Source organism: Neophocaena asiaeorientalis, unplaced genomic scaffold (genome assembly GCF_003031525.2).
Source record: "Neophocaena asiaeorientalis asiaeorientalis breed wild unplaced genomic scaffold, Neophocaena_asiaeorientalis_V1.1 scaffold1, whole genome shotgun sequence".
NCBI classification, from domain to species: Eukaryota; Metazoa; Chordata; class Mammalia; order Artiodactyla; family Phocoenidae; genus Neophocaena; species Neophocaena asiaeorientalis.
The window spans coordinates 647,234-672,612 of record NW_020171981.1 but is presented as its reverse complement, the minus strand read 5'-3'; the positions used below and the strand labels follow the sequence as shown (position 1 = coordinate 672,612).

At 52.5% G+C, this 25,379-nt stretch overlaps 2 protein-coding genes across 5 annotated transcripts in view; one reads left to right on the top strand and one right to left on the bottom strand.

The window, feature by feature from the left end:
- The first annotated feature begins 753 nt into the window (after positions 1-753).
- Positions 754-16,794, top strand: LOC112399148 (signal transducer and activator of transcription 5A). The gene is made up of 15 exons (XM_024744127.1): positions 754-914; positions 1,218-1,374; positions 2,506-2,595; positions 5,479-5,696; positions 9,163-9,585; positions 10,853-10,940; positions 11,035-11,157; positions 11,490-11,666; positions 12,377-12,448; positions 12,538-12,632; positions 12,718-12,848; positions 13,281-13,436; positions 13,959-14,010; positions 14,279-14,386; positions 15,381-16,794. The coding sequence occupies exons 1-15, from the start codon at positions 787-789 to the stop codon at positions 15,541-15,543; spliced, it is 2,181 nt and encodes a 726-aa protein (XP_024599895.1). The 5' UTR covers positions 754-786; the 3' UTR covers positions 15,544-16,794.
- A 1,081-nt stretch (positions 16,795-17,875) lies between these two features.
- The window catches only part of STAT3 (signal transducer and activator of transcription 3), a 65,250-nt gene continuing 57,746 nt past the window's right edge, over positions 17,876-25,379 (bottom strand). Inside the window, exons 19-24 of one of the 4 annotated variants that reach the window (XM_024745423.1) lie at positions 25,123-25,217; positions 24,861-25,000; positions 24,160-24,372; positions 21,066-21,108; positions 20,669-20,731; positions 17,876-19,880 (exon numbers count right to left, since the gene is read on the bottom strand). In XM_024745423.1, coding sequence (XP_024601191.1) covers positions 20,707-20,731; positions 21,066-21,108; positions 24,160-24,372; positions 24,861-25,000; positions 25,123-25,217 — 516 coding nt within the window. In that variant the 3' untranslated portion in view covers positions 17,876-19,880; positions 20,669-20,706. Of the gene's footprint in view, positions 19,881-20,668; positions 20,782-21,065; positions 21,109-24,159; positions 24,373-24,860; positions 25,001-25,122; positions 25,218-25,379 lie in introns of all 4 variants that reach the window. The other 3 variants (XM_024745413.1, XM_024745431.1, XM_024745403.1) reach the window with 3 other exon arrangements.

The following is a 25,379-nucleotide window of genomic DNA, read 5'->3' as shown; positions in this document are numbered from 1 at the left end:
AGAGGGCGCCCCTGGCTGCTGCCCCGGCCCCCTCACCGCGGGACCCGGAGCCCGACGGCCGTAGGGGTGCAGGGGACGGTCCCCGGGACCGAGAGGGAGTTTCGGCGCAGCGCGCAGCGCGGACGAGAGACGAGGGACGCGGGACGCTGATGCAGGGAGGGGGCCGAGGGTGGACGCCACCCTCGCCGGCAGAGGGCAGGGGGCGCTGTCGGACTGGACAGTGGGAGACCTCGGGGCACAGCTTGGGGGACGCAGCCCAAGAGAGGGAGTGTCTGTCTCCCCAGCCCTCTCTCCTTAACCCCAGCCACGTGCTTATGGTGACAGAGCCGTCCAGTGGGAACCGTCAGTGACGTTGCCCAAACGTTGGGCTGGAATATCCCCCGTTCCCAGAAATGGGGACTCGGGGTTCGAAGCAGAGTGGGGGGATTCTTGCAGCCCTCCCCAGAGGGCCCGTGGGCCTCCGCCATCAAGTTTCTCTTTCAGTTTCTAGCTGTTCCCACCCCGGGGAAGCCCCGGTGGGGCGAGGGGAGAGGAAGAGGGGGAGGGCACCTGCCTTTCGGGAGCCCCTCCCCAAGCCTCAGCAGGTTCCTCGCTGGAGGGAAGGGCGGCCTTCCCCTCCTCACCCTCTCTCTTCCCGCACAGGAAAGCGTGTCTGTGGGAGGGGAGGGGCCGGGCCTGACCGCGGTCCAGGGATGGGTGGGCATGGCAGGGCCAGGGGCAGGCCCAGCCCTCGCCTCTAACAAGGAGGCGCCTCTTCAGCCCTCTGCTCGTGCTAGGTGAACGGACATGGCGGGCTGGATCCAGGCCCAACAGCTGCAGGGAGATGCACTTCGCCAGATGCAGGTGCTGTATGGGCAGCACTTCCCCATCGAGGTCCGGCATTACTTAGCGCAGTGGATCGAGAGCCAGCCGTGGTAGGTGCCCCTGCCTGGTGCCATCCAGGCCCCTTGGCCTTTAGGTCTCCTCTTTGTGGTTTGGTGAGATTCTGGTCCTGTCTGTCCCGCTCTGTGCAGAAGGGGCGGTGTCCTTGGGAAAGGGGAACAGGGAAATGGGAGTCTGGGATTGGAGAGGGAATGTTTCTAGACTCTGGTGCCTGTGGAGCTGCCAGGAACAAGTCTTGTGGGCACGAGCCTTGGATTTCCACGTCCTTCTTGGTGCCTGACCTCCATGCCCAAGGAGGCACCATAGTAGGCTTGTCTCTCCTGCCCTGCCCCAAGGGATGCCATCGACCTGGACAACCCCCAGGACCGACCCCAGGCCACCCAGCTCCTGGAGGGCCTGGTGCAGGAGCTGCAGAAGAAGGCAGAGCACCAAGTGGGGGAAGATGGGTTCTTACTGAAGATCAAGCTGGGGCACTACGCCACGCAGCTCCAGGTGGGTATGAGCTCCGGGCATCTGCAGGGTGCGGTGTCTGCCTTCTCTTTCCAGCACCAGAACCCCTGGTTTTTTTCCTGGTTTGGCCACTGACTCACCGTATGACCCTGAGCTTATCGGCAACCTTTCTGTGCTTCGATTTCCCCCACCCCCCTCTTTCTAAATCAGACCTGTCAGATTCCCCTTAGCATATTATAAAGCAAGAGGTGGGGCGTGTTTGTCCCCAAGAGAAGGGGGATGGGTGAAACTGCATTCTGGGCAGATCAAGCAGAAGGGATGGGGGTAGAGCAAGTCAAGATTCTGTTGTCAGAGAAAGGAATACTGACAGGTTCTAGAAATGAGGCAACGAGGCAGCCACACATCCCTCTTGCGGCTCTTTTAAAGGCTTTTCAAAGAGCTGCTGAAGTCGCGTGCAAGAGGAACAGAGTTGTCCTGGAGCCTTGAATTAAGGTCTTGGATGTAAGGTGTAGCTTCTCCTTCACCTGAGGATGCGGGGGGAAGGAATATAGGGGAGAGAGGGAGTTTTTGTGGCAGCAGGAAAGGGGTGAGGGTGGTAATCATAGTTGAGCATTTGTTGGAACTCACTTGAATATTTAGAGAGCCCTTCTTAAATACCAGCAGCAGGGTGTCAGAAGAATAAAAAGTCCATCCCAGAAGAGGCAGGAAACACGAGAAACTTGGTGGGAAGAGGGGAGCAAAACAGGAACCCAGGGCCAGGACTATAGTGGAAGTACCTTGACCTTGGCATTGGATGCCCTGGGTCTTGAGTCATCTGCTCAGTCGTTTGCCTCTGGACTAGTACTTAATCTCTCTGAGGATCAGTTTTCTCATCTGTGAAATGAGGATAACAGTTTCTGCTTATGTCATGGGGTTTCTATGATGCACAAGGTCAAAGGAGATGGCAGATTGGAAGTGCTTTGTAAACTGTTTCTAATGCACTGCAAACCAAATATGAAGATCTGCGAGGGGAAATCAAGTCAAGGAGAGATAGAGGTTCTGGTGACAGTTCCTGAGGCTTCCCAGGGGAAGCTGAGGCAGGGGCTGGAGGAGAGGAAGGGGTGGGCGTGGCTCTGCAATGGTCACGGTGGGAGCAGAGGATGGCCACTGGCAGCTGCTGTTGGATTCTTTCAGAACACGTACGACCACTGTCCCATGGAATTGGTGCGCTGCATCCGCCATATTCTGTACAATGAACAGAGGCTGGTCCGAGAAGCCAACAATGTGAGTGTCCATGGGTTTGGGGGGAGGTTTTGGGAAGTCCTTCTACCTGCTTTTATATGTTTTATAAACACGGGCATGAGAAAGCACCAAAGAAATAAAAGACATGGGCAAGTATGAGAGGCAGTATCACATGCAGGTGTAGACTGACACCCGACCCCCACTCCCCGGCTTCAGTCCCTGGCTCTACTACTTACTAGCTGTGTGACTTAAGCAAGTTACTTAACCTCTCTGAGCCTCTGTCTTTTTCTATTATAAATGAGGACAGTCACAGTATCTACCCTGTAGGGTTATTGTGTGATACTATGTGGGCAAAGGATAGACAAACACAAATGAAACGGAAAAGGAAGCCCTAAAAACACACATACACGTCAGGAGATGCGATCTATGTCAGGCAGTGATGGCATTACACATCACCAGGGGAAAGATTTGTCATTCAATAAACGGGGCTGGAGGCAAAAGAAGAAATATCCTCTGGTGTGGTCTATGAGGGGAAGCAGAGCCGAGGTCTATGGCAGAAGAAGGAACCCGGCAAGCTCAGAGAAGCGAGGCCTAGCGAGGCAGAGCAGGGACTCGTCCCCCATGTTCTGAAATCATAAAGGCATCAGACATTGCTGGGACAATGGTACAAATGGTATATTATCTGCAATAAAGCAAAATGAATTTCATGAAATGATATCCCACAGGTAAAGACCACAGACTAGTGCCTGGAGCGAAGTCATATTTATTATTTACTTGTGGTGGAGACTGATTTCAAGAATTTGAGAGTTCATTCAGTAAACATTTATTCAGGTCTTGCTGTGCATCTGACACTGGACTAGGACGGGAAAAACAGATAAAGTCCTGGTCTCCATCTAAAGGGAATTCAGGCGATGATAGATTCTTTAGGTGTCAGCTGAGTGCTAAGCGGGCCTCTTTGGAAAAAGGATCCAACTCAGACTGGAGCAGGCTGGCTGGTGGAGGGGAGGGTGTCCTGAGGAAAAGGATGCCCGAACTACAGTTGGGAAAGAGGGAGGAAGGAGGCAGGATGAGTTTTCTAGTCAAAAATAACAGCAGTATATGTGAGGGCAGGAAGGCGCGAGCCACCTTATGACATTCGAAGAATTGTAAGTGTTCAGTGCTACTGGGGAGAAGGGAGCCAACTGGGCAGAAGCCAGGTCACAGAGGGTCAACTGGTACAACTCTTGACTTGGTGCAATTACAGAGCTATCTGTAAATGTACAAATGAGTTCGGCTGCAATTAAGAAATACATGCCTACGATGCAGGTCATGGTTGGGGGTAAATAATTGTTCTCCCAGTCATCAAGCTGTTCTTCAACCCCTCTGATGTCCTGGGCCTTGGGGATTTTGTGGGGCACAAGACAGACAAGGTCCTAGGCCTCAAGGAGTTCACATCCTAGTGCAGGGAGGCAGACAAGAAAGAACATGCAGGCTTCCCTGGTGGCGCAGTGGTTAAGAATCCGCCTGCCAATGCAGGGGACACGGGTTCGAGCCCTGGTCCGGGAAGATCCCACCTGCCGCGGAACAACTAAGCCCGTGTGCCACAACTACTGAGCCTGCGCTCTATAGCCCGTGCTCTGCAACAAGAGAAGCCACGACAATGAGAAGCCCGAGCACCGCAAGGAAGAGTAGCCCCCGCTTGCCTCAACTAGAGAAAGCCCATGAGCAGCAACGAAGATCCAACACAGCCAAAAATAAAAACAAATTAATAAATAAATTTTAAAAAAGAAAGAAAGGGGCTTCGCTGGTGGTGCAGTGGTTGAGAGTCCGCCTGCCGATGCAGGGGACACGGGTTCGTGCCCCGGTTCCGGGAAGATCCCACATGCCGCGGAGCGGCTGGGCCCGTGAGCCATGGCCACTGAGCCTGCGCGTGTGGAGCCTGTGCTCTGCAGCGGGAGAGGCCACAACAGTGAGAGACCCGCGTACCGCAAAAAAAAAAAAAGAAAAAAGAAAGAACATGCAAGAAAAAGACCTTCGGTAAGGGAGGTCCTGTTTTAAATTGGCTCATCAGAGAGGGTCACTCTGAAAAGGTGCCACTGGAAGTGCCAGCAGGAAGGTTTGGTGCCAGAATGTTCCAGGGTGATGGAACAACAAATACAAAGGCCCTGAGGCAGGAACACGCTTATGTATTCAGGAACAGAAAGTAGCTGGTGTGCTTGGGCAGCAGTGGTGCTGCGGGTAGGGTAGGCAGAGGCTATCGGCTAGGGCCGTGGAGGGTGTGGAAGGAGTTTGGATTTTATTCTGAGAGCAGGTCATTGGAAAGGCCCTGAAGACTTGGTTGAAGGAATAGATCCGACCAGGTTAGTTAAATGACTGGATCCACAAAGCCCTTGTGGATGCCTCCCCTGTCACTTCACTTGGGGTCTCCAGGATGCCACCTGTGAGCGGTTCACACTTTTCCCTCAGTCACAAGAAGGTCTCGAGTGAGGACACAGATGATGTGTGTTCCCACAGCCTTGTCCCCCACTGTGTCCCCAGCACCTAGCACAGGTGGCATCATGGCACCGGGTCAGCGAATGACTACGAAGTGAGGGGTCATCATCATTAGTAGGAAAACCCAGGTAACTCCTGGGACATGTTGAGTTCTAGTCTCTCCAGAGAGAACTCAGATGGACCCTGTGTGGGATACTCTGGTGGAGGTTAGAACTGCAATAGAAGTTTCTTCCATGCTTTATGAAGATGCCATAGTCCGCCAGGTCACCTGTTTCTCTTCCTCCACCCCCATTCTGGCAAATGACTCTCCTTCTGACTCAAAGTACCCTTCCTTCTTATTCTAGATCTGGCATCTGGTGTCTGTAGTATTGGCATTCCCCAGGGCCTGAGGTTTTCTTCCATCCTCACTGCCCAGTTTACTGCTGCCCACACTCTCCCCTGATATGTCTCCAGGGTAGTTCTTCTTCTGGGATCCTGGTTGATGCCATGTCCCAGAAACACCTTCAGATCAACCAGACACTTGAGGAGCTGCGACTGGTCACGCAAGACACAGAGAATGAGCTGAAGAAGCTACAGCAGACTCAAGAGTACTTCATCATCCAGTATCAAGAGAGCCTGAGGATCCAGGGTGAGGCTGGTGTGGGAGGGCAGCGTGTGTCTGGGGGACGGGAGTGAGACCACTTTGTGAACTCCTGCAGGGTTGGGGCTAGATCCACGTCTGTCTCCCCAGAACCTTATCCGAAGCTTGGGAGGAGTAACGTTGCCAGTGATGGAGCCCCTGCTATGGGCCAGGCTCCAGGCTAAAAGCTTTGCATGCATTATTCACTACAACCTTTACAACAGCCCTAAAAAATAGGTAGTTGTATTATTCCTGTTTTGCAGATGATAAAACTGATGTTCAAAGAGAACACGTAATTTGGCCTGGGTTTCTTTAAATTTATTTTATTTATTTATTTTTGGCTGCGTTGGGTCTTTGTTGCTGCGCGTGGGCTTTTCTCTAGTTGCAGAGAGCGGGGCTACTCTTCTTTGTGGTGCGCAGGCTTCTCACTGCAGTGGCTTCTCTTGTTGTGGAGCACGGGCTCTAGGTGCACAGGCTTCAGTAGCTGTGGCACACGGGCTCAGTAGTTGTGGCTCACGGGCTCTAGAGCGCAGGCTCAGTAGTTGTGGCGCATGGGCTTAGTTGCTCTGCGGCATGTGGGATCTTCCTGGACCAGGGCTTGAACCTGTGTCCCCCACATTGGCAGGCGGATTCTTAACCACTGCGCCACCAGAGAAGCCCTGGCCTGGATTTCTTGCAAGTTGCAGAACTGGATCTTAACTAGAGATATGTCATAAAATCACTATATTTTAACCAATATTCAGTGAATGTCTCAATGAATGAATCAATGAATGAATGAATATGGACAAAGTGTTCCCCAGTCAAAGGGAGGACTTAGGTTGGGAGTCCCCTGGTTGAACCAGGCTGGGGAGAGGTGGAACTCCAGGAATGCCCCTTCTTGAGCCTAATAGGAGGTAAAGGTGGGAGGAGGAGGTGACAGTGGAAAATTCTCCTGTCTCCTAGGTCTATAATTTGCTAGTGACTGCCATGATAAGGGTGTAGGGAAAGAAAAATTAACTCAGAAGAAATTCACCCCAGGTACACTTTTAAGAGTCTTGAAATGTGGCTCATCTTCCTTCACTTCAAATTGATCCCAGAGCTGTACCACCCCATCCTAGTGAGAACAAGAAGTATCAAACTGCCTTTTCCTTCACTCTTCTATTTTTGGTGTCTTAAGGTAGAACCATAGGTCATTGATTTTAGACCTTTCTCCTTTTCTAATGTATATATATTCAGAGCTATCAATTTCCCTCTCATCAGTGCTTTAGCTGCATCTCATCATTTTGGATATGCTATATGCTCATTATTCAATTTGAAATATTATCTAATTTCTCTTCTGATTAATTATTTTACCATATACTATTTAGAAGTATATTGTTTAATTTCCAAATATTTGGTGTTTTTCTAGATGTCGTATCATTATTGATTTCATTTTCATTTCATTGTTAAATTCCACTGTTGTCAGAGAACACACTCTATATGATCTCTTCTTGTAAATTTATTGAGACTTGTTCTATGCCCCAGCATATGCTCTGTGTTGGTGAATGTATTTTGTGGACTTGAATGTATGTTCTGAAGTTGTTTTATTTTAAGATAGCAATAATAAATTCAATAATGTTAACATATATAACATAATATATGATGTTAACATAATAAAGTTTAAAAAACCCACACCAAGTTTAGCGAGTAGAGTGGCATTGCTTTACATTTTTGCAAATCTCTTTAATGTTAGGCTTAGTAGGAGATAGCTGGAGCTGGCTTTCAATCTGTTGTAACATCACATATCTTGTAACCTCTAGAAAACTCTGCTCTATGCTTATAAGTGAATAAGAGAAAAAAAGGTAAATAAGGTCCTATAACTTTATGAAAATAGTTCTGGCTTGGTGGACCTCCTATAAGGGTCTTAGGAACCCTTCAGGGATCCCTGGTTCACACTTTAAGAATCACTGATATATCTTTATTGACTTTTTTGCCTAATTGTTCTATCAGATGCTGAAAGAGAGGTATCAAAATCTCCTATAGTATTGTGTAATTTTCCAATTATTTATGTAAATATTTCTTTTATGTATTTTTGAAGCTTTGTTATTAGATGCATATACATTGAAAATTATTATGTCATTTTGATTGATTGACACCTTAATACTTATGGAATATCTTTCTTGAGCTCTGGTAACACTCTTTGCCTTGAAATCTACTTTATCAGATATTAGTATTACTCCTCCAGCCTTCTTATTCTATTTTTACATAGAAACATATTTTTATCCATGCTTTTTAAAATTTGAAATGTAGACAGCATATAGTTGAGTCCAGCTTTTTTATTTATTCTGACAATCTTTGCTTTTAATTAAGGTGTTTAGTCCACTAATATTTAATGTAATAGCAATTGAGGTCCCTATGTTAATATTTATTTTGTTTTGTCCATTTTCAGTATTTGTTCCTCTGTTCTTCCTTTTAATTGTTTAAATTTTTTAAGATTCTATTTTAATTTAACTACTTAAGCCTTCCTCCTACCTTGCCCTGTCAGTGTTTTCTGTACCCTGAGACTAGCACATTGCCTGAATCATAGCAGCTGTTGAGGAAATGTTGGGGGGATAATTCTAGCAGCTCTTCTTCCGATCTGAATCCATCCCAGACTGACCCGAAAGAAAGGAAGGCCCTCCTGCTACATTAGGGAGCAGGACATTTCAGGCTATTATTTCTACCCAAGGCCGTTGACTGGTTGACAGTACTGATGGTGCTGTTCTGGGCTTTTCTGTTTCCTACTTGTGACGTTGGGTTCCGATTCTGGTTTGGGTTTGTCCCCATCGTGCAATGTCAGTTCAGTCTCATTGATCAAGTGCGCCCATCAGAAACAGACTACTGATCTGTCTGTGCAAGGGAAGTCTCAGCTCCCTCCAGTGGAGCAGACAGCTGCCTCAAGTCTCCTGGCGTCCTTCCCGGAAGTGTCTCCAATTTGCCAGGAGAGACCTAAGTGGGTCACTTGCATAAGGAGGCTGGGCCTGGCGTTGGGATCCCCACCACCTCCCTGTGGGCGGCAGGATTCCGAGGCGGCTCTCCAGATTCTTCTGCTGTGTTCCTTACCTGCTCCGTCCCCCGCAGTCATGTTGGAGCCATATTTCTAAGTTCTCTTCTAGTTCTGGGCCTTCCTGGCTGTCTAGGGTTGCGTTAGTGTGTCCTTAGTTGCTTTTGTGCGTCCATAGGGCAGGGCCTCGGTCAGTGTGACATGGCCCTCAGAGGCCTGCCGGGAACTTGACCAAGACCTGCTGACTGACGCTCTCATCTTCTTGACTCAGCCCCAGTAAGGACCGTGGGACGTTCCCAAAGCCTATTGGTGGGGATAGGAATGCCAGCATCTAGGATGGTGATTGCCTGTGGAGGGAGGGATGGGGATGCCGGCAGGGGAGGGTGTACAGGTGCTTAACTGGGGAAATGTTTACTTCCTTAAGCGGGCCTCTTGATACACAGGTGTTCCTTGTATCATCCTTTCTATCAGTACTTGCCTGGGTCTTAAGTATTATATAACAGATTTTTTGAAAAAGCCTTGTTTGTTTCTCTCGTGGACACTGTATGGGCTCGTTCCCCCCGTGTCAGCTGTTGAGTTCATCTCACTGCCTCCCCTCCTGCCAGCTCCCCCGACTCGCAGCAGCCCCCCCGGGACCGGGGGCTGTGCCACAAGCCCTTCCTTCGCCTGCTGTGCCCCGCGCAAGGCGGCCTCGGCACGCGGAGGGCGGGACCGGAGCGCCGTGCCCTGAGGCGTCACCTGGTCACTTGTGTCCCCGCAGCACGTTCATCATCGAGAAGCAGCCCCCTCAGGTCCTGAAGACCCAGACCAAGTTCGCAGCCACCGTGCGCCTGCTGGTGGGCGGGAAGCTGAACGTGCACATGAACCCCCCCCAGGTGCAGGCGACCATCATCAGCGAGCAGCAGGCCAAGTCGCTGCTCAAGAACGAGAACACCCGCAAGTACGTTGCCCTGCTCCCATCTGCCCCTCCCTCAGCTCAGCCTGTGTGCTACAGCAGGCGTCCTGGGTGATGGGGACAGCATGGCCTCCCCCTCCGAAACCCTTTGTCCTGCATTGCGATGTGGCCCCATGTCGCTCCAGTTCACTCTGTCCTGGCGTACACTTCGCACACACAGTAAATCAACAAGTATTTCGCTGCTGGGTGTCCCAGGACCTGTGCTGAGCACTGAGACACAGCTGTGATCTACACAGAACTTGGCTCTTTCCCTGCCCAACCCTGAGACAGAAAATTAAAATAAAGCAATATCACAGTGCCTGCAGTACATGGGTAGTCAAGGAGGGCCTTTCTGAGGATATATTTGAGTGGAGACCTGAATGAGAAGGTCAAGAGTGTTTGGGGACGGCTTCCCTGGTGGCGCAGTGGTTGAGAGTCCGCCTGCCGAGGCAGGGGACGCGGGTTCGTGTCCCGGTCCGGGAGGATCCCGCGTGCCGCAGAGCGGCTGGGCCCGTGAGCCATGGCCGCTGAGCCTGCGCGTCCGGAGCCTGTGCTCCGCAACGGGAGAGGCCACAACAATGAGAGGCCCGCGTACCGCAAAAAAAAAAAAAAAAAAAAAAAAAAAAAAAGAGTGTTTGGGGAGATAGGAAGGGCAAGTACAGAAGTCCCGAGGCAGACACTGAGCGTACGTGTTCAGCAAACAGACAAGGCAGTGGGCTCGCTTGTCCTGAGTGAGGCCAGGGAGGTGGGCAGGGGTTGATCTCGGGAATCTTTGTAGGCTGTGGTCATGATTTTTATCTCAGGTGCGCTAGAAACTGCCGAAGGCCCCCATCAATCTTAAATTTATTTATTTGTTTATTCATTCATTTATTTATTTATTGGCTGCATTGGGTCTTTGTTGCTGCCCGCAGGCTTTCTCTAGTCGCGGCGAGCGGGGGCTGCTCTTCGCTGCGGTGCATGGGCTCGAGGCACGTTGCTTCAGTAGTCGTGGCACGCGGGCTCAGTAGCTGTGGCTCGTGGGCTCAGTAGTCCCCACATCAATCTTGATACCCAAGGAATTTTAATGATAGAGACACAGGCCCCACCTTGGCGACTTTGCTCAGGTGCTCTCAGGTTGATGAGAAAGTGAGCCCAGGGACACTCGGAGAAATGCTCTTAGGGGAGGGGCAGGGGCTGCTGGCAGGGCTTTCTGGAGAAGTCTGGGCCCAGGGTGCAGACAGGGTGGTGCTCCTGGCCTGGGCCCAGTAGAGATGGGTTCCTCTCTGCTTCGCAGTGAGTGCAGCGGAGAGATCTTGAACAACTGTTGTGTGATGGAGTATCACCAGGCCACAGGCACCCTCAGCGCTCACTTCAGGAACATGGTGAGGACAGGGCCCCGCCCATGGAGGGAGGCCTGCCCAGAGCCGAATCCTCTAACCAGCGGCTTTCTCCTCATTCCCCTCTGACCTCCTGCAGTCGCTAAAGAGGATCAAGCGCGCTGACCGGCGAGGCGCAGAGTCCGTGACAGAGGAGAAGTTCACGGTCCTGTTTGAATCTCAGTTCAGTGTTGGCAGCAATGAGCTTGTGTTTCAGGTGAAGGTGAGACCCGGCTCCCCCGTCTCCTTGCCGGCTGCCCGGCTGGCTTGGGAAAGCCAGAGACTTGAATCCTCACACAGGCTCAGTCCAGTTACCCCGTGATGCTCTCAGAAAACCTAATGTCACCCTGCTGGTGCCCATCTGCGAGGTTTTAATCCCGCACCAGCCCGCGGAATTTAGGCAATGGGCCAAGAAGAAGTATGTTGTGTTTTTGGTTTGTTTTTGGTTTAGTTTTGCTGGGAGGGGCTTGAGGAATGAGGGTTGGGGGTCTCTGCCAAGAGGAGGGCAAGACAGTGGTCATATGCCCTCACCCCTCATTCCCTGGATTCCCGTAGACCCTGTCCCTTCCTGTGGTTGTCATTGTTCATGGCAGCCAGGACCACAACGCCACTGCCACCGTGCTATGGGACAATGCCTTTGCCGAGCCGGTGAGTCCCCATGAGGCCCTCACCTCGGCCCCTCGGAGTTTCCCAGGGTCAGCCCCAACCCCAGGGCCCCTGCTGAGTGGCCTTCCCCAACCCTAGGGCCAGACCAGAGGTCAGGGGGCAGCTGGTGTGAACAGCCTGCCCTCGGCATGTCCTAGGCTCTGTCTGGGCTCTGGGTCAAGGGACTGGGGTCTCCTAGGTCTGTGAGTGTGGTCTTGGGGTTCTGGTCCCTGATCTCTCTCCCCAGGGTCCTGGTCTGGGTCTCCATCCCTGTATGCCCACCCCTCTGCCCCTGCCCCCAGCTCGCTCTTTCCCTTGCATTTTTGTCCCCTTTGTCCGTGTCCTGGTCCCAGTTCAACAGGGTGAGGGACGCCGCCCGCTGCCTGCCTGGGACCACCCTGCCACCCTTCCCCCACCTCACACACGGGTTACTGCCCCCGGTCAGTGGCCCCCCTCTACCCCCATCCCCCCTCTGCTACAACCAGGAGAGACGGGGGCTAGTACCCCAAGGAACGCAGGCGGCCATGAGAGCCAAAGCAGGACGGTGGAAGGAACCCGGAGCTGGGAGTCAGGGTCCCTGGGCTCTAGCCCTCGATGTGTTAACTAATTTGCCAGGCCCCTTCCCTCCTCTGTGCTGCGCTTTTCCCATCTGTAAATCGAAGGGGTTGGGCAGGAATAACTTTGGAGGTCTCATCCAGCTTGGACAATTCTTTGCACCTCCGCCCCCCACCCCGTGGGGTTGTCCCGGACCCCTGTGTCTGTGAGACAAGAGGCCAGTGTCCTCTCTGGTTCCCTAGGATATGAGCAGGGGCTGTGGCAGTTTGCTGGAGTGTGGGGCAAGTCGGATGAGGAACTGGGAGAAGGTCTGGGTGAGGACAAGAGGGCACTGAGTGTTCCCTGAACCACCCGTGACAACGGGGGCACAAGCCCTGACTTGAGGTTTCCTGGGGGCTCTCAGGAGAACTTGCCAGGCTGGAACTACACCTTCTGGCAGTGGTTCGATGGGGTCATGGAGGTGCTGAAGAAACATCACAAGCCCCATTGGAATGACGGGTGAGAGGAATGGGGTCTGGGAGGTCATGGGCTCAGGGGGCAGGGGCTGCTGCCAGCAGTGACACTGTATGCTCGATGCACCCAGCGCCATCCTAGGTTTTGTGAATAAGCAACAGGCCCACGACCTGCTCATCAACAAGCCCGACGGCACCTTCTTGTTGCGCTTTAGCGACTCAGAAATAGGGGGCATCACCATTGCCTGGAAGTTTGACTCTCGTGAGTTCCCTACGTGCCCACACTCTAGCCCCAGTGGCCCTGTCTTCCATTTCCTCGTTGCCTATTCTCCATCAGGCCTGCATCCTTAGGAGGTATCCGGTGGGAGACATGGGAACTGAGCTTGGAGGGTGGGAGGAGTGTTGCTCAGAAGCACATTCCCTCTCTGTTGTTTTCCACTGGGGAGAACCTAAAATCATCGGCCTCCTGGACTCCAGAACTGCTGGGCGAGTCCTTCTCTGCCCTGACCCAGGCTTGTTGGTATCTGCTTGCCCGTGGTCATTTCATTGCCCTATGCCGAGGAGCACAGGGGTGGGGTTGCCGTGCAGGCTAGTAAAAGCCCTGATGTCTCTGCCAGCCTGCCCTGAAGCCCCACAGCTCTGATCCTCCTCCCGAGGGCGGTGGGTTGTGGGAATGAGCTTGGCCTTTTCACAGCCGACCGTAACCTGTGGAATCTGAAGCCGTTCACCACGCGGGATTTCTCCATCCGGTCCCTGGCCGACCGGCTGGGGGACCTGAGCTATCTCATCTACGTGTTTCCCGACCGGCCCAAGGATGAGGTCTTCTCCAAGTACTATACCCCTGTGCTCGGTGCGTCCTGCCCAGATACTCCCGGGGCTAGGCAGTGGGGACGCCCCCAGAAGAGCCGAGGGGCTGTTTCCCCTGTGGGTGTTTGTCGGTGGGATGGTGCAAGGCACGTGGAGAGGATTTCAGGGCTCACAACTGAAGAAAGGGAAAGCAAAACCTCTGACCCAGCTTTCTTCCCTGCAAAGCAAAACACTGAGTGGGACTCACTTCTGTGCCCTTGGAGGAAGAGGCTGCAGTGCTGGGGGAGGAGCCATAATGCAAACCCACAGATAGTGGACTCCCATCTTGATCAGCTGCCCTCACCACTCTCCACCCTCAAACCTACCCTCAAGTTGAGTGTAGGAAGCAAAATGAGACTGAAGCCAGGGCCTGGGTGGTGTTTATTGGGAATCTGTGGGAAATTTCATCCCTGCTGAGGCCGCATGGCAATGTGGGGGGAGGCAGACTGCACAGGTGGGTTTCCACTCCCCTGGGAGCTCCCAGAGACTTCAGTTCTCATCACTGTTCTCCCCCCGCCCTCGGCAGCTAAGGCAGTGGACGGATACGTGAAGCCACAGATCAAGCAAGTGGTCCCTGAGTAAGTGTCCCGGGTCCAGCTCTGGTCTCCTGCTGCCTCTCTTCTCCTCTCACCCCCGCACCTGGCTCTCCTCACCCCTCACTGCCGCCCCTCCTGGGGAGGGAGCTGGGCTTGGTCACCAGGGCATCGGTACCCGGTACCCGGGGCCCCACTCCTGCAGCCAGGGCCCCAGGCTCAGCGGGCTGTCTGTCCTTCCGCACCTGAAAAAGACACGAAGGTGGCCCCCGAGCCCCTCCCCGCTGAGGCTGTGCTCTGCTTCCTCTCGCAGGTTTGTGAGCGCCTCTGCGGACTCTGCCGGGAGCAGCGCCACCTACATGGACCAGGCCCCCTCCCCAGCCGTGTGCCCCCAGGCTCACTATAACATGTACCCACAGAAGTAGGTTGTGTTCTCCTGGGGCTCCGTGGGGAGGAACTGGGCACTTGGCCTCAGGCTGGGCACCAGAGGACTGGTGGGCAAGGAACCCAGAGCTCCTCTAGGTCTGAGGTCACCCAGGCCGGGCCGGGCTCTGGCACGTGCCCAGGTGCAGGGTGGGTGAGATCAGCCAATGAAAAGCATAGAGCATTTTGAAACTACACGTAGCAGGGTCCCTGCTCTGGTGCTGACTAGCTGTGTGACCTTGGGGAAATTACTGAGCCTCTCTGATGCTCAGTCTCCTCACCTGTAAAATGGAGGCAAAAAGACCTACCACGTGGGACTGGGGTCAGGATTAAGTGAGAGAGTGCAGGTAGAGCATTTAGCACAGATGAGACTGTTATAAGGGCTTGATACAGGGTAGCTATGGATGGGGTAGTTGTTCTTAGGAGTTGTGTGGGAACAGGGTGTCAATTGCTCCTCTCTTGAGTTCCCAGAGAATTAATTCTCTTCCAAGCTGTGGGTGGCCTGCTGCCGTGGGAGGACCGCAGGCTTGGGAGTCACAAAGACCGGAATTCCAATCCTGACTCCACCTGCCAACCAGGTGGCCCTGAACAAGTTTCCTAACATGATTGAGTCTCAGTTTCTTCCTCTATAAAGTGGAGTAAATACCTGCCTTATGGGTGGCTGTGAGGGTTGGTGTAACGTGGTTGAAAGGCCCAGGCCTTCATAGGTGCTCAGTGAATGGTGCCTGGGGTTTCACGGGCAGCTCATTCACCCAACTACCTCATTCCCCTGAGATCGCTCGATGAGGTCGTGAGCGATGAGACTAGAACTGGGGTGTCTCCCAACAAGCCAGTGACTGACTTATTCAACTTGGGGTGTAAGAGTCTAGCCAGAGCGGGTCCTGCTCCCATGAGACTCTGGTCTGAGTGGGGAGCAGGCTGGACGCTGTCCTCCAGGAGCTTGGGGCTGTGAGGCATGCCAGCTCCCTCTGACGTCCCTCTCTCTCTACCAGCCCTGACCCCGTCCTCGACCAGGATGGAGAATTTGACCTGGATGAGACCATGGATGTGGCCCGGCACGTGGAGGAACTCTTACGACGCCCTATGGACAGTCTGGACCCCCGCCTCTCCCCACCTACTGGTCTCTTCACCTCTGCCAGAGGCTCGCTCTCGTGAATGTTTGAACGCTGCACTTCTCTTTGGAAACGTGCAGGGTTCATATTCATTGTGATTTTGTTTCTGTATCGCTGTGCATATTGACGCCTTTGCCGGCAGCACGTGTCCACATGCATATGCGCACGTTTGTGTACAAGGTGTGCCTGCCTCGCCTTTGCAGTCCTAGGTATGTGGCTGCCTTTTTCTTCAGATGGAGGCATTCCAAGAGCCCACTGGGTCTGTCTGTTGTGGAAGAGACTGGGCTGCTTCTGTAGTTGCAGGTACGCCGGGCAGGCAAACCTATTCCTGCCAGAGCCTTTGTCTGCTCAGTAGCTATTTGAATGGAATGATTCAAGAAGGGAAAGGAGACAGGTAACGTCTCTAAGCTCAAGTTTTACTCCTGAGTTAGATGCTTTGCCTCCCAAGTGTGTGTGCACATATATACGTGCATCTCCTCTCGTACAGAGCAACATACACGTTGGTCTCTTGGTTCTTCCCCTCAGGATGGAGGTTGGAAGAATCAAGAGACCAGTTCTGAGTGATATTCTATACTTTATCTAATGACTGTGGACACCAGGCTTTTTGTGAACTGAGAGCTAATCTAGGCCATCCGCGCTCATGTCCCTAACACGGCAGAAACGGGTCTTTTGCATCGGGCCTGTCAGAGCTGCTCTGAGGATGGAGTTCCTTGGCCTCTTGGTCCCCAGCCAGGGGGCTCCAGCTTCAAGTGTGTAATGCTGCTGCCCACATTCCTGCTCTTTCCGTCCCATATCCCCTTCCCTCCATCTGGCCCCAGCCTTCTTTCCTCACCTCTCTGTCTGCAACCTTGCTTACTTATGGAAGAGGTGGGGGTGGGGAGTGGGGGAGGGACTGGTCTAGGATGTGGTGAACAGGAGGCCCAGGACTTGCATTGTTGATCCCCAAACCCCTCCTGGAAAAAACCTGCAAGAGGCAGCACCAGGGGCTTGCATCTCACCTGTGGAGTCTGGAGGGAGGGGTAAAAGCTGCTCGAGGCCCACTCTGCTGGGAGGTAGAACCTGGAATAGGCCTCATCACAGCTGCATAACTGGCTGTGGTCTGCGAAGGCCTCGCTCCCGACCTCACATGCTCCTCCCTCTGAAGCTGCCACACGCAGCCAGGGGCAGCTGACAGCGGAAGGAGTGAGTCCCAGGTTGAAACGTCTCTCAAGGAAGGTGGGGATGGGAAGCATTTGTACAAAGGCTACACATTTGTGTAAACAGTGTTTTTGAATAAAATATCTTTTTTCATAAATTTGCTGGAATGGCTCCTGGGTCATGGGGACCGCTGGAGTCGTTTTGTTTCTCTCCTCCCGCGTAGCTGGTGCTGTAAGGTGTAGCTTGAAGTTGCCAGTCGGCTCCCATTTCTGTGGTTTTAAGGGTGCCATCCCCACCCCAATACTTTAAGTGCCTCTCAGAAGACTAGAGAACTTGAGGTCTTGGGAAAGGATGGGGCAGGAATTACCGGGGGCAGGGGAGAACTTTGGTCCCTGCCTCTCCTTGTCAGCTGCTGCTATAAGCAGTCTCCAAGGTGGCAGCTGAGCGCCAGCGCCCAGACCATTCTCAACCCCTCTGGATGGAAGATGGGGGGGAAGCTGCAGGAGCCTCACAACGGTCCTTCCTTCCCTGGCCTCTTCCCAGAGACCAGCAGGTGGCACCATCCCCCTGTTCCCGCGTTTTCAAACGGTCGGCCTGAGCCTGGGAGGGAGGCTGGGGCGAGAGGACAGCCTCCCCATTTGGCCCCATTGGCATCGGGGATCCAGGGACTGTCGCCGAGGGCCGGGGCGGGGGCGGGGAACAAGAGCCTACGACAAGGTTTCTTCAGGGCTCAAAGCGAGGGAAGAAGGGCTCGTGGCCCGTTAAGTGTTGACCCACGGAGCGAACTGAAGAGAAAGTGATAATGGAGCCAACTGTGGAAGGGGAGGCCTGGGGTGGTGGGAGTGTCTGCGCCCCAACCCCCCTTAGGTAGCTTATCTGACCCCAGACAGGACACCGCGGCTTGCAAAGGTCCCGGGAGGGAGGGCGGAGGGAGGCAGGAAGAGGGAGCAGGAAGGCCTCCACTCAAGCTGCCTCCGTGCGGGAGGGGTCGGACCCCTGGCTCCTCCAGGTACCCCTGAGCTGGAGGCTGGCGGCTAATGTTAAGATGGGAGGCGCTCGGTGCCCCAGAGGCGGGCCTGTGTCTACTCAGGCATGAGAGGCTAAGGCCACCAGCCCGGGGCCGGGGTCAACCAGCTCCTCTCAAGACCCAGGCTCAGCCTGTAAGACCCCTTCAGAGCTGAAGCAGGGGAAGAGGGACCACCCCGAGCCTCCAGCCAGACAGAGCTGCCGTGCCAGCAGACGGTTGCTATATAACTTTTATTTCTGGAAGGTAAAGTAGATACAGCAATATACAAAAAAGAAAGAAAGAAAAAACCCACAATAATATAAATTTTTACACTATTAAGTATACATTGAAATTTGAATGCAGTGGTCAGGACAGCATCTCACAAACCACCGTGTGGGTAGCTTAGGCATCCATGGGAATCCCTCGGCTGGGCAGGGGTCAGGCAGGCAGGTCCTGGAGCACTGCGTTTTTTAAAGGAGGGACCAAAACAAGTCTCAGCTCCTCTCAGGGCTTTTGCTATAATCAGGGTTAAAACCAGAAACACATGCGACCTAAAAGCCACAGGGTTTTAGCTTCTGCTCCAGCGAAGCCGGGATCCTCACCTGAGGTCCCTCGAGTTAAGCTAATTATGATCTAGAGAGTGTTGCTAAAGGGAGAGTGCTCCGTACCACCTATCAAACCCGTTTGTCTTGGAGAGAAGGTCTCGTCCCCCTCCTTCAAAAACTGGTGAATTTGGGTGTAACGCATAGCATTCCCTAGAAACTCTGGTCGACTGAGACAAGGTAGTTATGGACCACCCAGTCTGGCCGTGCCTCTGGGTCTGAGGAGGCCCCGTATCAGAGCCCACCTCTCACGCTGCTAAGTGTTCTGAGGTGCACAGAAAATGCCAGTTGTCCTGCCTCACCGAGGGGGGCCCCCATGTGGAGGAGAGGTCACCAGCGCTGGGGGAAGGCTGGGATGTACACTCCCTCACGTGAGGGACAGACCTCGAGCTTATCACTAAGCCTCTGCCCCTGGCTTAACCAAGTGAAGAAGTGATTACAGGTGCCGTAGGAAATCACCAAGAAGCTGGGATAAGAACCATAATCCCTGAGCTCAACTAGACCCTTGACTGGGGCCCCACAGTCTGACTCATGTTCGACCTGTAGCTCTCTCCCTCTTATTCCAGGAGGTCCTGAGACTAGGATGCCTAAAGCAAACAGGACACGGGACCTTTAGACGTGGGAAGGAGCCATGCCACAAGAGGGGCTCAGGTAAACTGGGGGAGAGGAAGAATCATCCCATCCCTTAGAAGGCACCCACAAGAAACCACGCAGGCTCGGAAACAGGGGCGAAGTCCGGGGAGGAAAGGCGAGCAGGCTGTAAGTGCCCCTCTGCCCAGCCTCACCTACTAACAGGCCAGTAGGTGAAAGAGGAAAATAAAAATTTTGTTTATCAAAAAAAGTCTAAAATGTTTAGGGTCTCCTTCAACCTTCCTATATGAAAACCAAAGGCCAAGCCACATCTTCAGATGTCTGTTAAGGGCTGGATCTGAAGCTCATGTCAGGGTTTATATAAATTATCAGCCTGAAGAAAGCTGAATGCCTAAAGCACCAAGGAGGAAATTAACTGAGTTTTCTTAAATACAGAAAAGGCTATGCTGATACAGTGTTTTTTTTTGCCCTTTAAAAAACTTTTTTTTTTTTAAGTTTAAAAAGAAACCTAGGGGCTTTGAAAGTCCTATCTTCTATTTGAACGTTAGCAAGGTTAAAAGTGCAATGCCAGGAGGATGTAGCTAGAGACAACTGTGGCATTAGCTTACAGAAATAGGCAGAGGGATGCCGCTGGCACCAGAGGCACTTGTCTGACAATGACAACAAGCTGCTGAGAAAGGCGGGCAGGGGGGCAAAAAAGACATTTCCTCTTTCTCCCTCTCGCCACCCCTTCCACACCCCCTGGTCACAGCCTCAGAGAGCGCATTCTTATTTGCATTTAGATAAAAGCATATCACCCACATTCACTCATTTCTGTATTTTAAAAAGTGCCCAGATTGCTCAAAGATAACCGAAATGAGAGACGACAAAAAAATCTGGAACCACAGAGTTGGGAGTTGAGCTGATCTGGGCTTGGGCTGTTTAAGGGCTGGTGGAACATGGGTCGGTGCCTCTGTCACCTCTCTCTGCAGCTTCCGTCCTCGGCTTCTCACATGGGGGAGGTAGCGCACTCCGAGGTCAGCTCCATGTCGAACGTGAGGGATTCTGGGGGGACACACAGGGAGAGCCAGTTCAGTCGCCTGAGCCCTACAGCTGGCGGGGCCCGCACCCCTAGCCTTTCGGGGCACAGAAGCTCAGGCTGCCACTGCCCTCTAGTCTCCTGCCCCTGCCCCTTGGTCATCAAGATGGGGTCAGAGAATCCAGATTCTCTCCCCTCCCTTCTGGAAGAGCTCAGCCTTCTTCCTACCTTAACTCATTCCCAACTCCCCAGGTTTAAAGAAGCTCTAAGGCTGCCCTGTTGAACACAGCAGGCTGGAGCCACTTGGGATGTGACTAGTCCCAACCGAGGCAGGCTGTGGTTATAAAACGCGGGGCAGGTTTCAAAGACTTAGTACGAAAGAAAACCTCATTCATTTTTTTCTTTTTTTTTTTTTTTAGCTGCCCCGCACGTGCATCTTGCGGGGATCTTAGCTCCCCGACCAGGGATTGACCCCATGCCCCATGCAGGGCAAGCGTGGAGTCCTAACCACTGGACCGCCAGGGAAATCCCACACTCATTTGTCTCTAACGTGCAGAAATGCCACTATTTTGGATTTACTGGGCTAAAGAAAATACATTTGTAAAATTAACCTCACCTGTTCCTTTTCACTGTTTTTAACACGGCTGCTAGAAAATTTACTCTGGCGTGGGGGTGCACGCGTCTATAGGACAGCGCTGTTCGAGAACTCCTTCTACCAGTCCAGGTGCCCCTCGCCTGGCTGTGCGCGTGGGAGCATCACACCAAGGGGACTGACTTCCCTCACAGGGACAGAGTCCGGCAGCCATATACTCACCAAACTGCCCTCCTGCTGAGGGCTCAGCACCTTCACCATTATTTCCAAACTGCATCAATGAATCTAAAGTGCGGGGGGACATCGGCAGGTCAATGGTATTGCTGCAGGTCGTTCTGTAGGAAATGGGGAGCAGCAGGAGGGGAGAGGGCCGGGTTGACAAGACACAATGGAGAAAAAAAAAAAAAGAACAAAACACACACACACAAGCCATCAAACTCTGGTCTCCAACAGAAAAATAAAAGCTCAAGCTTTTTAAACACACGAGGTCACTTTGAGGACTGAGCATAGCTCGGAGGGTTCCAACCCTTCACAAGAGAACTCTCACCCGGTGTCCTGTTCCCAGGGATAACTGAGGACATTAGAAATGGAGGCAAAATTGGGAAGGGAAGCCACTTACGGTGTCACACAGATGAACTTAGTCTTCAGGTATGGGGCAGCACCTGGGTAGAAGAAAACTCGGGCTTACTCACTGTGATTCCACTCTTGGGTACCAGGCAGCAGGAAGCCGGCTGCCTCCCCAGGGCTGACTTGAAACTCACTCCATCCTTGACCAGAGATTGTCTGGAACTTCCGTCTCCCCTCAGGGCTGCCCTCCCTCACTGTATACTCTGATGTTCCAGTGCTTGCAGCTGGAAGCTCGGTTCTTTCCCTCAAACCTTCCTGAGACTTTTCAGCCGACCCTGGTCCCACCCGAGCTCAGATGAGCTCCAGCCTTGTGTTCATTCTTCCCCTCGATCATGTAAAGAGTTTAACAGCCTGGATGTGGACTGAGGATTGTATTCTAGCCTGGTTGTATCTCTTCCGAGTCCCCCGCACGCAGGACTGAGCCCACGCAGTCTGGGCACTACGTCCTGCTCAGATACCGAAGTCACCGAGTCTTTAAGAGAGCGTGCAAACAGCTAATATGCAGTTCCAAAGCTGAGGGTGACACCTTCTGTTCCCATCAGCACTTATCTGCCTCTATTACATTTTTCGGTGAGGGTGTTAGTAACCCCCCAGTTGAATAACTACAGCACACAGAAGAGCCTCTCAGTGGGGAGGATGGCTCTGGACTGGGTGACAGGAGGCCTTACGTCTTCAACAGCTAAGAGATCCGGCCAAGGGCTTTTCTCTCTCGAGTATAAAATAAGAGGGAGGCAGAAGAGGGAGGGGCCCATCTTGGTCATTTATGATTCTTGTTCTACAGTTAGAAATGTGAAGACTGAAATAACTGAATTTTAAGTGCTAAATGCTTACAGCAAGAGGTCAAAGAGCCCTGGAGACACTGGCATGGAATTTGGGGGATTCAGGTGAACAAACCACTTAGGAGGCATGGAGCGGGGCAGGGTGGGGTGGGCTGAGAAGCACAGCTATAAAGCTTGGGGCTTACGGTGAAACTGAGGGATCAGAAAGTACAATGACAGCCAGAGAAAGGGCATTGCCGAGGGGCCCTTAGACTCCCATATGAGTTTATTTTTGGCCAAGAAATAGGTTCCGAATCCAAAGCTTCCGAATCCAAAGAAGCTATCAAAGCAGGGTTCTGGTGTCTTATGAATCCATTTTGGACCAGACCTGAGGGGAGCTGACACCCCAGACAGAAAAGGGTTTAATTCCCTAACTGATCAACGTTGCTGAGAAAAACACCTTCGGCCTGAGATGCCACAGTAGAAACAAAGGAGAACTAAGACTAAAAGCTGATTTATGGCTCAGTACAAGGTTGTAAATGTACTTATCTAATTTGTAAGATAAGGAATTTGTCATTTCTACAGAGGAATGTCTCCCTCAAGCCATGAGGATATACCGTGTGAGCTTCTGAGTGAGAAGGAGGGAAGAGTCCTGGGAAGATAATCTAGGAGACAGATTTATCTCCTTGAGACAATAAAACCCTCAGGATGAGGGACCTCCCTGGTAACACAGTGGTTAAGAATCCGCCTGCCAATGAAGGGGACACGGGTTTGAGCCCTAGTCTGGGAAGATCCCACATGCCGTGGAGCAACTAACGAGCTCTCTAAAAATGGGCTCATACTTTAAAAAAAAAAAACAACCTTCAGGATGGGAACGGAGAGGAAATGGTCAGCTGCTCAACTCTGGAGGACCCCACATGCAGCCTGCCGGCACCCCACACCTGCTGACCCATTTGCCGTGCTCACACCCAGCCCCAGGAGGCAGACAAGCACTCAAGTAATTAGTTCTTTTCCTGTGACTGCCAGTCTTGCCCCTGAGGAAACACTGAGGTCTCCAGGCAGGAAAGGGCCTTGCCTCCCAGTCACATAGGAGGCTTGAGGGAGGGCGCAGCCTCAGACTTGAAACTTGGACCTAGAAAGCAAAATTAGTCAAGGGCCCAGCACTTGGACCTAAATGCCTTCTGCAGAAGGAACAGGGTAGTGTGATGGGGGTTGATAAACAGATCTCCCAACCGAAGCACAACGTGGGAGGAGAGATAAGGGGCAGACAGGAAGTGAGAGTTACGCTGTTACGCTGGCCTAGAGTGTGGCCAAGACTCAACCCCAGAACAAAGGAAAAAGGAAAGTCAATTGCCAATTAGCCCCAACTCCCTCTTCTAAGTCTCATTATTCTCACCCCAAGAGATCCCTCACAGGGAACTCCTGTGAAAAAGTGGGAAGGAAGCTGGTGGGTTTGTGTTTGTGTGTGGGAGAGCTCTTTGTACAAAAACAGTTTTTTCCAAAGCAACTGGGGCAGGGAAGCCAACCTCAAAGGATCCCTTTAAACCACTACTGGCTCTGTGATTAAGAAAACTTAAATAAAAACAAAGAACAGCAAATTATAGTGTTCTCATCAGGATCTGGACAGAGAACCCAGTGTCCGAGCCCCAGATGCCCATGGGAACAGACTAGGGGGCTCTGCCCTCCGCGCTGGCGGTGGTGCTAGAGAGCGAGGGTTTAGTGTGGAAAATGTATGTATAACTTACATAAGCACATGGGCTCTTGCACATTAAAAAACATCTTATTTTCAAGAGCTGCACATTCAAAGGACCAATTCCACGCCCCTCCCACCAGTTGCTGTCTTTCCTTTCAATCACCACTCTTGTGCTCTTAAACCATGTTCCAGCACTGCTAACACTCATTTCCTCCAGAAAGCCTTTCTTCATCCCTCCTGGCGCCGCTCACGTTGTTCCGTGATGGGGAAAAGGAAACACGCTAGACTTAAGTCTGAATCGCAAACCTTCCAGCATCTGCTTTGTAAGAAGTTATATGCTGGCTGGGCATCCTGTTTCTAGAGAATTCTGCCCTCGCTTTCTCTCCACGGTGTTTCAGGTATGGCTGGGTGTGTGCCTGCGGCTTCCCCCTTGAGACTGGTGCTTCTTGTAGGGCAGAGCCTGGTGACTGATTCCTCTCCTCTCTCTAACCCCGTCAGCCACCCCCAAAGGCACTCACTACAAAGCTCTTTCCCAGAAAGAGGTTCTTCAGGCATTTACCTTATCTGTCCTCCCAGGATCCTGCCATTTCCCACTTTTCCCCAGAACTAAATGGCTGTCGTGGAAAATCAACAACTACCTGGGTCAGCTTCGGGATGCTCCTGGCTCTCTGGCCGGCAGTACTTTCCGAACGCCTCCTCCTTTGGAATGTCGGGGTAGAGATAGACCAGCGGAGACACGAGGATGTTGGTGGCATCCATGATCTTATAGCCCATGATGATTTCAGCAAACGACATGTTGTTCAGCTGCTGCTTGGTGTATGGTTCCACCGACTGGATCTGGGTCTTACCTGTCAGGGGAAATGGCAAGGGAAGACTCAGGTGATCTCAGAGAAAACTACCTGATTTATTTTCCCTCAAGGGGGAACGGCTTATGCCAACCCAGCGCTCGATACCCTGAATATCCTGCCCAGTCGCCTGGCACTGGGGAAATGTTCAGCTGGCTTCGGGAGAGGCTATCCAGCTGGGCCACAGGTAATACACTTGGATAACTATTTACATAAGATATATTAACAGGGTAGGAAAGAAAGGAGATGAAGCATGAAATTTAAATAGGCAAATATTAGTCCCTGGAGCCAGCAAAACAAAACTGGCAAACCAATCCTCCAGCTGGTAGAATTTAGAGAAAAGAAGTCACCCTGATGTGCCTTACAAGTCTGAGGCAGGGGGGCGCGAGGCCATCTCTGCCCACGAGGGGGCAGCCTGTGTCTGAAACCAGCAGAGGTGAGGGCGGCAGCGGCGCTCACCACCAGGTGGGGTGGGGAAAAGCCAAGCGTACCGCTGATGTCCTTCTCCACCCAAGTGAAGGTGACTCCTCCTTCTTTGCTGCTTTCACTGAATCTCAGCAGGAAGGTGCCTGGGGGCTTGGTGCTCAAGATGGCCCGCTCCCTCTCCTTACTGATAAAGCCCATTATGTACCTGGAGGCAAAGAGGAGAAACACCAAGATTTGGGCTGAGGGTTGCCCTGCTATTGGCCTGCTGGGAGAGCAGGGGACTTGTCACACCTGCGCACCCTGCCAGACACAAGAGTTCCAACCTACCCTTCATTCCAAAGGGCCAGGATGTACTTTTTCACAAGGTCAATGATATTGTCCAGCCAGACCCAGAAGGAGAAGCCTTTGCCGGCCATGTTTTCCTGGAGAAAAGAATAATGGGAAAGCCAAGTCCACCACCATCCCAGGCTTTTCCTTCTTAGGGGTGAGGTGCCACCAAAATCCTCAGGCCCATCTAGCCTCAGGCAGGTGCTACTGGCCACTGGACCAAGAGCCTAGGGCCTTCAGGCCCAGCGTCCTCCATG